Source organism: Convolutriloba macropyga, chromosome 12 (assembly GCF_964194025.1).
Source record: "Convolutriloba macropyga chromosome 12, txConMacr16.3, whole genome shotgun sequence".
In the NCBI taxonomy this organism is placed as follows: domain Eukaryota; kingdom Metazoa; phylum Xenacoelomorpha; order Acoela; family Convolutidae; genus Convolutriloba; species Convolutriloba macropyga.
The window spans coordinates 23,772,742-23,788,641 of NC_134479.1; the positions used below are offsets into that span (position 1 = coordinate 23,772,742).

At 36.3% G+C, this 15,900-nt stretch overlaps 1 protein-coding gene across 1 annotated transcript in view; it reads left to right on the forward strand.

The window, feature by feature from the left end:
• The window catches only part of LOC142350427 (uncharacterized), a 7,049-nt gene extending 507 nt beyond the window's left edge, over positions 1 to 6,542 (forward strand). The window contains exons 2-3 of the mRNA XM_075402274.1: positions 1,108 to 1,183; positions 6,206 to 6,542. Coding sequence (XP_075258389.1) covers positions 1,108 to 1,183; positions 6,206 to 6,462 — 333 coding nt within the window. The 3' untranslated portion in view covers positions 6,463 to 6,542. The remainder of the gene's footprint in view (positions 1 to 1,107; positions 1,184 to 6,205) is intronic.
• The last annotated feature ends 9,358 nt before the right edge of the window (positions 6,543 to 15,900 follow it).

The window sequence follows — 15,900 nt, forward strand, 5'->3', positions numbered from 1 at the left end:
TATTGATTGTTTTTGAGCTAATTGTTTGCAATAACTGATGGATAAGAAGTATAAGACACCAAAGACACGATACTGCTAGTCTCAGCACTACTCAAGCTTGGAGAAAGATGCTTGGATACAATAAAAAAACATCTCAAAAGGAAATTTGTTCTTCCGCTGCGTGAAGACCTCCGCACCGCTGAAGGCTTCAAGAAACTCTTAGCGTCATTAACTGTAATTGCAGACACACTTAATAAAAACAAAGAGTAATCTATGTTTTACAATTTTATTTTTTTGCCTGTATTTCTTCATTGACGTTGCTAATAGTAAAGTTTTCTTTTCTTCCGGTTTTCGGTTTTTTCGGATAACATTGAACATAGTTGAGGAAATAATTTTGCGTTACTAAAATGTTACACAAATTCAATTAAATTCGACGAAGTAAGTATGAACAATGGCACCCGAATTGCTGATTTGCAGATAATGTTAACATTTGCACAATATTGATACTTTTCATCTTCACGAAATTATGGACACTTAGTCTATAGCTTTATTGCTCGATATCATTCAGAAATAGTTGTCAACGTGATGTGAGCATTTGCCAATCTGTTAATTGTTTACTAAATGAGCAGTTGTTTATATTTACTTAACTGATGTTTTTAGGCAAATATACATACTGGCACTTGACAATGTTTTTCTCGGATGAGAACTTGTTCTTTTTCAACTTGTTAATTAAGCGGAAATTAAGCAGTGTTTCATTACCACTTTATAGTGACCATAGAAAGTAAGCTAGTGGAATTACACTAGTGGGACATTAGCTATTTTTGTTTTAAATTTTAGCACATTCAACGTATTTCTTGCAAAGATTGCGTTCAAACGGCACTAACAACCTGAACCGAAACCCTCTTTGCCCATTGCAGTGTTTCTACTACAAAGCTGCAAACATTTCTTGTGATAAGGAACAATACTTGTGAAAAACCAAATTTAACTGCTTTTTGTAAGTCTAAAAAAGCTTTGATATTCATAACGCCATAATGAAAACATTGTTATTTGTATTTCAATTTTTTTATTTCAAAAAGGATCTAAACCTATAACTTGCGTTGAAGCTGTTCTATTTGGTCCTTGTTTCAGGAGACTATATTGCATGAAGGCAGACCAAAAAACGGAAAGGCTCGATTCCTTTCAAACCCCTCAGGAACCTGGCACGGTGAGAACACTGTTTTGTTTTCACTCCAGCTGAAACTGTGTAATAAAATATCAATCGACTACTTCAGTTTAGTGTACTGTTATTTCTGGTACCCAGTTTTAAGAAATGTGGCAAATTTCTATGAAGGAAGCGATTGCCAGCAGCAATGACAAGTTTGAATTGTCTTTCAATATATTTTCCCAGAGCCACCAAGACAACTGCCATTATCTTTCTCGCATCATATTAATGTTTAGCATGCTTTTGAGGTTTAAAGGAAAAATTATAATAGTAGACTCGAACGCTTAATCTGGCGAAAAAGCCAAAAAACGCAGAATGTAGGACAATACATTGCATAAAGCACAATTTCTCGATTAAATATACTAGGCAAATCGATATTTTACGCATGCATTTTAAGCATATGTGTCAAGATCAGGAAAGTAAGGCGATGGGTTCAAATTTTGGTATATGGGTCGCTAGTTTTCGCATTTTACAGTGTGCGAATACTAGCGACACGTCAAATTGGTTCTAACCCTTTGATTTCGCTTCATCTTTCGATGTCGGTGCCTACCACTCATTATGAACTTTTTTTGGGATGAGTTTTGTTGTAACAGGGATATTTATGAAATGATTTTGTCGGATTATATAACAAACAAAACGTAACAATTCAAAAATCGAATAATTAGCAACCAAAACGTAACCAAAGAGATGACAAAGGAATGGCACAAATTAGTGCGAAAATTGGCAAAGGAATGGTACAAATTGATGCGAAGATTGTGGATTAGTAGCGGATATTGCAGTGCTATTGTTGCTATAGTTCGGTGCCGGAGTTAGAGACGAAGGAACGTCAACTTGTTCGGTGAATTTATTATTGTCGCTGATTTTTACAAATTTGATAAAATACGAAAAACCAACGAAATGAACATCTGCCAAAGAAATCCAAGAATGATGGCCCTCAAAAAATTGAATCGTCTAAGATCAACACTAGAGTTATACTTATTAATAGAAAAGTGGAAAATCGCTATGCAGTACAAATTTCTATGTTTTTCAAAATTTAATACTTTTGAGTTTAATCAATGAGAGTAATATTAATTATTTTCAAATGGATAAGCTCCCATAGGCTAATTAGTCTACAGATTCATGCTCAATATATGTTGAAACCAACAATTCGATATTTGCAAGGGTTAGGCGTCATAAAATTTAATATTGGAGCTACACTGAACGTTAATTTATGAAATAAAAACTAAAAAGGTCTTCTGTAGTTCACAATATGGAAGCTCTGCGCTTACTTTTATGCTAACTTTTGAAATAACAACGCTTAGAGGCATCAAATTATGTAAGATAACGCCGAAAAACTGTATATTTCATTCCAGGCGTACAGCGCTCGGATCGAATTTTTCTCGAAACAAAAATGGAACAATTAGCGGTGTTTTACAGCGCAAATGCTCGCATCTTTTCGCGATTGACGCGGTGAAACAGCAAATCTTACAATATTTTATCGCTAAAAACCGCAAAAAATAGAAAAAATCAACCGCATCAATTTCTAGCATATACGGGCGTCTTGCAGTGGAGAAAACTGAAATATTATTATTATTATTATTATTTTAATTCCTACAAAATTGAGTCTTCCTTACTGGAGATTTTTATTTGACCCGGGTCCGGATCGTAAATAAATTCAACGCATTCCAAGCCAATTTTACAAATTTCTCCAAATATAATCTCGGGTATCAAAAATCATCCAGTCGCTTAAGTCGTCGCTATTTAACTCAACTCTACCAATAGTGAAATTTTTAGCCTAACAGTGAAAATACTTTTATCCTTTTACGAATTAGGTTTCGTTTTCCAATAAAATTCGACCTTTAAATTTCCAGTGGGATCAAAAAAATTATCTTGAAGTAGTAAAATTCAACTTCAGAAAAAAAATTGGCTCACAATCTAAAAGAGATTTCAATTTAAATTAAAGTTTTCAAAACAAATTTTATCTGTTTTTCAGCCCGTTTAATCCCAAAAAACATTTGATTTTATGATGACAAAGCTATCCAACAAAACAAACATAAAATAACATTGGAACGGATAGTAACTTTTAAGACTTTTTTAAAGAAAAGATGACGAAACAAATATTATTAACTTCTTCATAACTGCGTTAATTTGATACTTGATGTAATTTTTTGAAAATTAATTAGCTTTTGTCAGGTTTTATTTTTTTTGAAAATTTTATTTCCTTACGTGGCTAGCTCCTTTTTCCGTTTTCTGAAACAATTGCATCGGTTTATCCTTATTGAGATACCAAGCGTTCATTGAATATTAGCAAACAATAAGTAGAAAAGTGCTTGGAAGGTTCTCAGATGTACTTCTAGTGTGATCAAGCAGGAAAAGTTACAAAAAAACTGAGTTTTGACTTGGTTTTTATCTTCTAATGTGAAAAGGCCGAGTATATCCATTCCAGAGCTCACATAAGAGTATATTTTGAAGTGGTTCAGAGAGAAAAAGCTGGCATACAAGCCAGTTTCAACATGACGTTGTTTTCTCACATTGTAGATGATTATGCACATTCGCAAATACTTTGAAGCTCTACGAACTACATCTATTATGAACTTCGCCTGGATATGTGCACAAACAAGGTCAGTTCCATGATGTCAGACGTTGCGATGCGATTTCTCAATAAGCAGTTTGCCAAATCTGTACTGTTGAGTAGCACGGGATTTTTGCTCAGATGCAGTCCATTTAAGTTCATTAGTGGTGTGATGTTTTTGAATTTCGCGAATGGTGATATCTTCAGTAGAAATTTTGAATGCTTGTTGCCGTCTGCCGCGGAATTGTCCAAGTCAGAGTATGTCTCTTGATTGCTCGGTCTTTTCAGTCGGCGTTTTACCCGACACAATGTACTGGCTTTGACAAGGAGTCTGGCTCAAAATGAACTTCCTTCAAATGATTTTCCTCTGGTCCCATTCTTAACTATATTGTAGCTTGATTTAGCTTTCTTTGTTTGGTGAATGTCCATTGGCTCCCAGAAGGTGCATATATCCACAATAGTGGAAAACTGCACAAAACTGTACCTATAGCTGGTACCATGGTCACCTGGGTTACATTTTTCTGACAAGTATCGTCACTAGACTTTGCTTGAGATCTCATCAATTCTGCTGAGCCTATTTGAGATGTATATAATCTGGCAATCTTTTAATTTGATCCAGCTAAATACTACTTTGCTGTCAGTCCCATCGTTTTTCTCTTTACATCAACTGCCATCTCGGCCCCAAGGCAGGTGGCAAACTTTGCTGCCAATTTCAAAATGCTCATCTGTTTGACTGGTGCCATCTTGGATCTGCTGAATACCTAGTGGGTAATTATTATGGCGTGAAGGCCAATCTAATTTGTGGTGTGATCACATAGACTGAGATGACCACCTATCAGGCTAAATTCCGCTCGAGCTGTTTTTGATCAAAACATCAATGCCGAAAGTTCATCTAATCAAATCAAAATTAAAATACGCCAATAAAAGAGATCGACATTGTCCACGCCACCAAGAGGCAGATATAAACCTATTTAGATATTTGAATTTTTGTGATATTACATTTCCTATCAGACTATGAGGTTTTCTGATCAGATATCCGACAGCTTTATATGAGCTGTAATTATGTCGTTCGAAAGAAATGACCTTTGTTCAGCAAAAGTTAGACCACTGTTCAGGCCCCAGGTTGAGGTGTGCTCTCGAAATCGTTCTGGTCCTCCCTCCGAGACCAAAAGTCCCAGGCCAAAAAGGCCACTGATCAGACTCAAGCGCGCTCGACAATTTCTATGCGTTCAAAGCGCGCTCGAATCCGCCTATTATCAGACTCAAGTACGCTCGTTCCACCCGGCGGTAGGTCGCAGAGCAAATCAGCGCTGAATCAGTCTAAGGACATTCTGTTTTTTTAGGATGGCCATTACTCTGTTCATGTCACAATTTACACAGGCCAGTCTGATTTTTGAGTAAAATTTACTTCATGAAAAATAATATGTTCAGCTTAACTCCCGCCAACAAGGTTTGCTTTATATGCGATTCGAACTTCCGCGTGGGTACTTGTAACATTTAATTTGCGCAGCAAGTCGTAACCACTGAGCTAAATGGGCTTTGTTTTAATTGCCTACAAACCAGCTTAAATATAAACAATGCGTATACTACTATAGTAATTACTAGTTATAAGCTACAAAAGTATGACATTACTCTGCTCAGACTTAATTTTGGGGTATGAGTAATTTTTAGACTATACAGGATAAGTTTAGCCTGGGCGAACTCTATGACCTCAATATAATCATGATGAAGAAATACTGCACATAAAGAAACTTAAAATATTCTGGAGATACAATGTTTCAGAACGGAATTAAGTTTTTACTCTTGAAATGTGCTGGTTCAGCGCTGAAAAGCTCTGCGACTCAAGTCCGGGCACCCTCCAGAGCCTGTAATTTCGAGTGGAAAAAGGTCAACTGTGCGATCGAAATGGTCTCCCGTACCTAACCTTCAGAGATCATCAGTACTGAATCAGAACAATTTCAGAGAAATTTAGGTTTTCAGTACTGAATCAGAGATAATTCAGAACGAATTCTGAATTTCTCTGATTCAGAGAAAAATTCAGAATCAACTTTCTCTGAAAATCTCTGAATCAGAGCAAAATCAGAGTCTGATTCAGACAAAAATCAGAGTCTGAATCAGAGTCTGATTCAGAGTCTGTATCAGACTCTGAATCAGAGGAATTCAGAGCGAAATGTGACCTGAATCAGAGTCTGAATCAGTACTGATAATTTCTGAATTTTACTCTGATTCAGTACTGAATTTGCTTTTGAGTTAGGTACGGGCTGGACAACGACGATTTCGAGCCCACATCTCAACCTGGGACTGTATTTCGCTCGAACGTTAAACCAAATCATTCAATAATAACTTGGAAAAGGACTAACACATCATTTTTGTAACCCCCAATTTTTATTTGACCCCCAATTTTTATTTAACCCCCCCTTTGACACCCAATTTTAATTGTGGTTGAATCGCAATGTCTCGCAATCTCTTTGCAGGCGACAGTGGCGCACCTGTGGTTCAAGTCAGGAAGCGTGATAACAGAATGGCCTGCGTTTATGGTGTGATCTCGCACGGTTCGTCCAACAAAAGAGAGAGGTGTGCCGAATCTGAGCCCTACCCGTATGGTCCCGAATATGACACTTGGGCTACGAGGACATTGATGTATTCTGATTTCATTCGTAAGGCCATAGAAGACACGGTCGATGAAAATAGTGCTCCGACCGAATATTGCTATTTTAATGACGTTTACTGATAATTGTTGATTTATTCATGTCTCGAAACCAAGCGAAGTAATTCAAGTTTACAACATAATTTGCTTTATAAAATTCATGTAAGTTGCTCGATAAAATTTGCTGTGATTGAAATGTTGCAATTATAGAAGAAAATGTATGCAATCAACTGAAAGAAAGTCTACCCAGATTGATTTTTCTTCGAGAGAGATTGCTTATATAAGAATCATGCTGCTTATTCACAAAACAGCATTTATTAGATCAAGTAACAGTTGTATCGGCATCTAAGATTTCATAGAGCAACATGGAAATGGCAAAAGCTTGTAAAGATTGTATGAGCGCATGTTATTTAGAGCACTAATGAAGCCGGAAAATATCTGCCGTTCAAATCAGAGCAATCACAAGGGTTATGAGATTTATTTAACATTTTTGGTGTCCAACTGCCATATTTATAATTTCGTCTTTTTTAACCGTAATTTGGACGTTGAAGTTTAAAGCCATTTGCTATAAATTGCTGATTAACTTAAAAAAGCCACCTGAATTGCTTGCAAACGTCAATATTGAAAAAAAAACAATATCACGAAATTTGTGTCTTGTATCGATTATCTTCTAAAATCTAAACAATGTATAGGTAAATTTACCTGAACAGTGTGCAGGTAAGGCCATGAGCAGGTAAAAATTACCTGCACAATTTCCCCGGAATTGCATAATTGCACATTATCTGCAATTTACCAGCAATGTTTTGTGATTTTTATTTATCAATTTGAAGGAATATTTTTCCAGGAAAACTGAGTTTGAAAATAAAATTCGTATCTTCTCTTTTCAGACAGGAAAGACAATTCCATGAAGCTTCCCTATGTTTTTTCCAAAGCTAAAAAGAAGTGAACCGATAATTTAAAACATTTATCATTAATATACTTTGCTAGCGTTTTTGAAAATTTCGTAAATTGCTCTGGAACTTTTTTCGACCGGAATATGATGCACAATGTATATAATTTTGTTGACTCAGCTGAAAAAAATCCTCTTGCACTCTGCAAAAACACTTAACCCGGAACCGCAAAGTCGGCTAGTTCCAAGCTTCCAACGCTCTAAGGAAAAATTTGCTTCGGCAAATGGAAGACTTTGAAATTAATACTTGACCTCGACAACCATTCGGCCTCTAATTTTGCTGATTTCTTCAAAACGATCCCTAAAATTGCCAGATTTGCTGAGCTTGTTTCAAATAAATTTTAATGTTTTCTGTAGACTAGAAAATTATCTTATAGAAATAAAGGAACACTTTTGGCCTCAATTTGTGGTTTTTCTCACTGCATGATCCGAGTCGCAGGAAAACCATAAACTCTAAAAAAACGTGCAAGTATATTTACCTAAAATTTTAGGTAAATTTACCTGAACTGTGCATAGGATTTGGTTTTCCTGCACACTACCTGCACGGTACCTGCAAGTACCTGCAAATGCAGGTAAAATTTCCAAAATTAAGCCAGTAGTCCCCCTGCACGTTGTATCTGCAGTTTACTTGAGCAGTCCAAATCTTATGTAACCTTACCTTCACACTTTACTTTGAAATTTAGGGTTATTTATCTCTGCTGTACACTCACTGTAAGAGTAAAAACCTGCAAATCTAAAGTAAATTGTTACCTATAATTTAGACTGCTCAGGTAAATTGCAGTTAAAATGTGCAGGAGGACTACGTGAACAATTCAGGTAATTTTACTTGCATTTGCAGATAAGTGCAGGTAACGTGCAGGTAGTGCACAGGAGCGCCAAAACACATGCAAAGTTTAGGTAGATTTACCTGAAATTTTAGGTCAGTTTATCTGTACATTTTTTAGAGTGTTCGGTTTTACAGCGACTCAGATCAGGCAGTGAGAAAAACCACAACTTGAGGCCAAGACTGTTCCTTTATTTCTATAAGATAATTTTCTAGTCTACAGAGAACATTAAACTTTATTTGAAACAAGCTTAGCAAATCTGGCAATTTTAGGGATCGTTTTGAGAAAGTCGGCCAATTAGAGAGCAAATGGTTATCAGCACCGAAAATTTCTTAATGAAAACAATCTAACTGCTTTATTCATATCAACTATTGATATGGACTGATCAACGAGACTAATTCTTTGTTTAACGTGTTGCTCCAAACATTTTCTGCGTTGGATGAATGCTAAGTAAATACACGCTTACAAGCAGTAAAGAGAACCCGATATTATGAATCGAGCTATAACATTTTGAATAATCAACAGCTCCGGAAAGAAAATAAAAACCGGTCCTAATGAATGAAGTCAAAAAAGAATGAACTGTGACAGATTTAAACTCCCTTTATCATTTTTTTCTCTTTTTGCGTCTGCTCAAGAATATCAGCGGAACATACTTTTCATGGCCTGGTTCTTGAGTTCTAAATCGGCCTGGTCAACAATCTCGTCGGATATGTTAGCTGCTCGGCTGTATTAAAGGATTTCAAATAGATAAAAAATAGGAATAACAATTAAATTACATGAAAGAAATCGCTCTGTGCACCATAAAAGAAGTAATGGCCACTCAAGTCGACTTGATGCATTGGTTTTATTTGCGTCCAGTTATAGTTCAGGGATAGGTCTAACCGTGAGAGAGAACTTTTCAAAAGTTAGTGGAGTACTGGCGCTCAATTCACTACCAGTCTCTTGAGTTTTCTATGTGCCATTTTGACTTTCGCTGATCGCGTCACCAAATCTTTGACAGTGAAATGTGATTGATACGTCATATTTTGTATTCAAACCGCTTCGCTTCTTTGAGGTTTGGCTCAGGTTCTCTTGACAACTTCGAAATTCAGTTCCATTGTGAAAGATAATACGGAGTCAAACATTTCAAGATCATGTCGGCATGTGCTCGAGCCATTTTGAAGGATTTTTGCGGATCTTGGTGTTGTTGACTGCGTGGCGTAAATGGAGCACCCGCGTTAAAAATGATATGGTGTAAGTGCTGTCAAATCTTCAGTGCTGTCACTTACTGTTGTCAGGGGTCTTGCATTGAAGTTTTCCTTTACAAGACTCAATGTTATGCTGCGTACCTCGTCGGCGAAGCTTCGGTTGTCCAAGATTACGTTCATGACTCCCTTGCAACCTTAAACCAGTCCATCTCAGATTCCACCAGAGCATGGCGATCTAGGAGGGTTACACTTCCTAACAACTTTTTCAGTGCTAAGTAACTTTTTCCCCATGCGTCCATTAAAGTCTTTAGTTCCTTGGCTGCAACAACGATGTTTGCACAGTTGTTGTTGATGATGGTACTTGGGTAGCCACTTCGTACGATGAGTCTTGTTACTCCACCTAGACATTACTCGATGTCTAATCACTGTGCAACACCGACGTGCACTGCTCGTGATGTTGGACAAGTGAAGCGGCAGCACCAACTCTTCAAGGTACGTTGTAGGAACTTTACTTCGATGGGTGTCCGAAGTAAGTGACTACATATTGGTGAATGGGATAACATGTTAATAAGGTCGTTCTCGGGGAAGGTCCACCATCGGTGGATTTGGTTAGCGTTTATGTGTCAAGCCTTGTTGGAAAATACTCTCTGCCTTTGTGTAGGTTGTCTTAATGTGCTCTCTCCGAAAGAAGTTGTACAACTGGACGCTTCACTGTTAACAAAACTGGCTGTTTGGCCTTGTAATCGAGGTTTGAACGTTTCAGTTGACTTTTCACTCGGGTGCTCCCGCTTTCCTCGGAAACGATGACAATCGCGGATAATCAAGCCTTTTGACGTTTCTTTATTGATTGTTAATGACTTTGAAATTTTTGTAAAGCTTTCAATTTGAACAAATTGAATTTCGCAGATTATCAGATTTTGTCAGCGGTCATTCCTCGGGTTCCTATGTCAGCAGGGTTTGACACTTTTGAAACGTTTCCAATGATCCGTACATGAGTTTCTAAGTAATTGCGCTGCTCAATTTGTAACGAACACTGATTGTTTCGTGTGTAATAACTTGGCCGGCCCATTGTTTGTGCCAGATTCATCATTGAATATCCTATTGCCACCACCAGCTATTGACATGTCGTCATCAACTTTGCCGATTGCTTGTATACGTTTTCGTTTTCTGTCTTGAAGAATCAATTTCTCCACTAACTGCAGGGCATAATTTCGATTAAAGTCATATCTTCCGAAGATATTTGGATTACTATTTTTATGAAGTTGTGTCTTTGTTGTGGCTTTGGTGTCCTCCTCTGCTGTTGTGGGACGCTTTCCTTAGCAAATCTGATGGGAAGTTTTGTTGATTTGACAATCCCATCACTCTTGTAGTGGGGTATGCTTGAAGAAAATTTCTCAGTTTCCTCTCAACTGTTCCAAAGCTGTTTTGTATGGCACAAGGACACTTCATATAGTCTAACTTCTGGCAGTATTTACTGTTGCTCAGCACGGTGCTGTTGACGTGGTTCGCCAAACCAAAGAGTCTCATGCTCAGAAAGGTTTGGCCTTTTCACAGAAGGTTTAGTATTCCCTCTGCTCTTCGGCTATCTCACATGGCGTTCTCTGCTGGATGATCTTTATTCTGTGCTGAAAAAAAGCCTTCCTGAACGCATTTTATGGTTTCGACAAGTTCCTCAACTGTCTCATTGGGAATTTCTGTCTTCTTTTAAAGAGCTCTTTCTACTACTTGGTAACAATTACTTGATTCAGCTGAATCTCCAGATATTGCGTATGAAACTGAAAAGTATCTGTTTGCCGTCATAGCTGCTCTAGTTCTTTCATTGAGGACACAGTTTCCAATTCTTTTGCCATCTCAGTTTTTTGAACAGAAGTCTCCTCTAATTGAGATCTGGAGTTAGTTTGTCTCAGTTTGGATGTTGTGATTTGCTCAATTACTACTAGCTGTTTACTGCTCTCAGATACTGTCCTCAACATCTTGAGGAAATAAGTAAATTTTGCCTGGAAACAAGTAATTTAAGTACGTTGATCTTCTACTACTTCATGGCTGACAACTGGAATGCTTCATTTACGCGCACTTGTACGTTGCTGCTTTTTTGGACTGTAACGGGGTTTCTTCGTGGACATGTGTGTAATTTCTTTAACCACTAAAAACAAAGTTTTGTCTTCTTGTTTCCAGCTGTTCCGAGGGTGCCTATGTTCAAGAACTCATACCCCGCCACCTTCCTATCAGTGAGTTTATGTCTTTTCTCGACAATTTCCACAACAATCGTAAGCTTCTTTGTGTTTTATTGCATAGATGAGACATTCTTGTCTATTGCAGATTCGTCGATAAATTTCATTTTACAGATTTACTGGTATCATGGTTTTGATTGTTATTCGAATTTAGCCTTGCATTGGTTTGTGTTGTCATCTCAGCCACGTGTTGTCATCTCACATTTCTGATGTCACCAATTTTAGTAGCAATTTTCAGCACTGTACAATTAAGACTAAAAAATGACTCTAAAACTCTGAACCTGACCAGCCAAAATAGCAGGACTCCGGACTCTGCTGCCAATGTAAATCAGTGCTGAAACTTTGTACTCCCATTGTTTTTCGTTGGCCCAGAGTTTTTTGCTACTCGTGATATGCAGTATGAGTCTCATAGATTATTTTTTGCAAAAAGTATGAGCATCCTTGCTTTTGATTCGCATGATGTTCATAGGAAAACCATGAAAAAAATATAAAAGTTTCATGAAAATTGAGAGAACAAATTTGAAATTTTGAACGACGCACTTCATGAGCATAACGGTTAGATTTCTATCTCAAAACAATGAAAATAACGTTCTATTATCAAAAAGTACACGCCGAAATCAGCAAACACACGCCGATGTCCTAAAAAATTGTCAAAATTGAAAAAAAATTGGGTCCAATTTACCGATTTTTAAATTTTTATTTCATATGATTCTAATGCAGTACTTCATCACGTCTTTGCAGCTAACCAACCGTTCATCTTTACTATTTTCGATTTCCGGAAATGTATATACTTTTGTCAACTAATACAAAGCTACTCAATTGGATTCGACGGCTGCATAAATTTGAAATGGCTTGAAAACGGCAAGGTTGAAAAAAAAAACAGTATCTTGAAGTTTGTAGCTTGTAATGATTCTTTCTACGGTTTTCTGCCAAATCAGATCAGGTATTGAGAGCAAATTCTCATTCGAGGCTATGAGGTATTTCTCCCATACAACTCATTAGTCTAAAGAGAACATTACATCACTTTAGAGGTAGGAAGAAAATCTCTGTCGATATGGCAACCAAAGGCATCAATTGTAAAAAAAACGGCACAATTAACGACTGAATTAGAGGTTTAAATTGTTCACAGCAACAAAAGTTCCTCGATGAAAGCTATCTAAACGCATCCATTCATCATATCGAATTACACATCCCTGATATCAGTTTTTTTTGACCCGTTAATGCATCCAATTTCGCCACTGGCATTTGTAATAGCTAACTACTAGCCATTTTTTAAGCAGTAATTAGAACGTGACTTTAGATCAATTTTAGTTGCTGCCCGGGTCACCACTTCTTAGTAGTCATACAAGGATCATATATGGTATCATACAAATCATAACGTATTTCCTAGTATGATCCTTGTATGACTACTAAGAAATCATATATGACTACTAGGAAATCATATAGGAACCTTGTATGACTACAAAGAAATCATATATGATCCTAGTATGAATACCAAGAATCATACATCTGTTTTTCATAAATATTTTACCATTTATGTTTTTAAAATTTCATTCGGCTAGCACTCACTTATGTGATTCCCCGGCATCACTTTGTGATCCGCCAAAAGACCCAAACATACAATATCATTTGCAAAGTTGGGCACGCAACTAAAGAGTAAGTCCAAATACATAAATAAAGTTCTCATATTCTCAAAGCCAGCTTATACCTATAAATGCTCATTTAAAAAAAATGTTTGAAAAATTTTTTACAGATAACCTCAAATTCGTTTCCTGAATATATTTAAGTGGGATAGTTATTCTTTTCGCTCACACAAAGAATCAATTGTGATATGCATATGCGATATAATAATTTATTATGTCCTCTGACTACACTATACGGGAATTTGTGGAACCAATCAATGTTTTATGTGTCATATATGACCTTGTATGATTTCCAGGAAATTTTTTCAACATCAAAAGAAATTGAAAGATATACAGTTTTTAGGCTTTGAATTTTTTTGTATGATCCCTGTATGGTTTCTAGGAAATCATATATGATCCTTGTATGACTACTAAGAAATCATACAAATCATATATGACCTTGTATGAATACTAGGAAGCGTATATGACCTAGTATGACTACTGAGAATTGTGTATGATGAGCAACCCGGGTGCTGTTTGACACTGGTGAGAAATAGAGACTATTTGACACTTCTCCATTGGATGTATTCTCTCGTTGCTTTAACAATTCTAAAAAATTAAGACGTTAAACATTTATATTTGTCTTTGTCTCTTATTAAGGTAAAAATTTCTTCTTCACTGAGTGCCCCAAGACAAACCGACACAAAAGGACTTGAGAAATTTAAAGTTCTTTGAGCCTAAATCTGATCTACGAATAAAAGTTCGACATATTGTGACGGTTTTCCTCAAATTAAACCTGATTTTGACACTCTAAAGTCCAGTATGAAAATTTATTTTCCCTAACAACAAATTTCAATTTGAAACGCTCCCTATCCAGAAGTCGAAATGAAAAAAAAATAGAAAGAGATTTTGAGAAAAGAAAGTGATGTGTTAGGGATGAGTTTGGCAAAATTTTCCCTCTCAACATATCATTTATGGAGTTTGAAGCAAACTTTATAGAAATTTTCACATTACGCAGAAATTAAACTTACAAATTGCTCTAAAACAAATATAATTTAAAAATGATCAAAGTCGTTTAATTTTGAACTAAATCTCCTCAAATTTAATGTTTTGAATTATGTCAGTAACTGAAGTTTTTATAGAGTACTACTTGATTTTACACTTTTTTTCGGGCTCAAATTGTAGCATCTCCAGTGGCTTAACAGTCATTGGTTTCAAGCGCCAAAATTCATTAGTTTCCACATTATAAAAAAATTTTCAATAATTCAAAATAGCGTCAGTCAGACAGAAAAAGAAGAAGGCCCAATTTGAGATTTTTTTCGGACATTTCCATCTCCTTAGTGTTTGAGAAATAAGGAGACAATTAGCTGTTGCGCAATTCCATATCACTTATAAAAAGAACAGTGAAGTCCTTGAATTGGGTTTATAGTTTTTACCAGTGAATTTCGGGTAAACAATATTTTACGTTTATCCTTGAAAACTCTTGCGACAAAATGTAAGCCGTTTTCGTACGATACAAAATTTTATTCTCACGTGTTGCATATTTCCACTGAATTTCAGAACAAACGCATCTCTTTATGACAATTACCTCTTCTGAAATTGGCCAAGTTTATGAGTTTGATTTTCCAACAAATTGTCTTATTATTTCAAAAATTTTATTCACGTTGAAAAGATCTGAGTCAAACTGTATGGTAAATCTTTAAATCTAAAATTAGCCAACTAAAAACGGGAGCGAAATATTTTTTCAGTTTGATTTAAATTGTTATGGCTTTGAAAAAAAAGAAGATGTTCCGATGCGAGGCATATAATCCAGGCGTTCACAACAGCTTGAAGGAAACTTTTCTGACAAAGACATATTGTTTGAACATAATTGGGCCTTTTTCTGTTGATTTTTTTTTCTATTCAGTAAATTTTAACCGAAAAATTTGCAACAGGATTTTGGCCAGATAGGGTGGCAAAAATCCCCCCCAGTTAGCAATATTTGGGCACAAGTAGATCTTATAGGTGAAAACTCCGTTGATAAATTTGATTTCATTTGACTTGTTTCTTCTTTTGAGTTCTCGATCTGACGATATCACTCAATTGTGTCTTTGATATTCCCTGTGTGTCAACTCATCGCAGCACTTTGTTTTCCTCGCGATTGATTGGTCTTACTTGGACTGTGAAAGGTAGGTGACAAAACTTGTTTGCAACGGCTAAATATAAAAATAAATGAATATTATGGATTTTCCAGCTTACATAGTTAAAAAGCTGTTCTCAAACCCGCTCGCTTCAATTTTAGCTTTGCGAAACTGATAGTCAAAGGAGGAAGAAAAAAAAGTCATTTGCAAACTTGGAATGTATGTGGGAAGATTTTGTGCAACACAATCTCGAACAAGCCGTAATGTTGTTTTTTTTCTCTTGTTCTTTTCATCTGTGTTGTTTTCACTCTAATTACGTGTTGAAAACCCACCGTTGCTGAAATCAGTGACAAAGCAACAATTGCAGACAAAAAAGAAACAAATGGAAATTAATTTTGTTAAACACATGAAGCAAATTTTAACGACAGTAGCAAGGAGTAAATTAGCGACTATTCCCCCGAAAACACAGGACTTGATTACAGTCAATAATTTGTCGCCATTTTACGCACACTTAGTATGCGAAAACTACCAACGTATAATCAAGCGTTTGAGCTTGTCGGCGTTTTTCGAACTCGGTTACTTTCCTAAT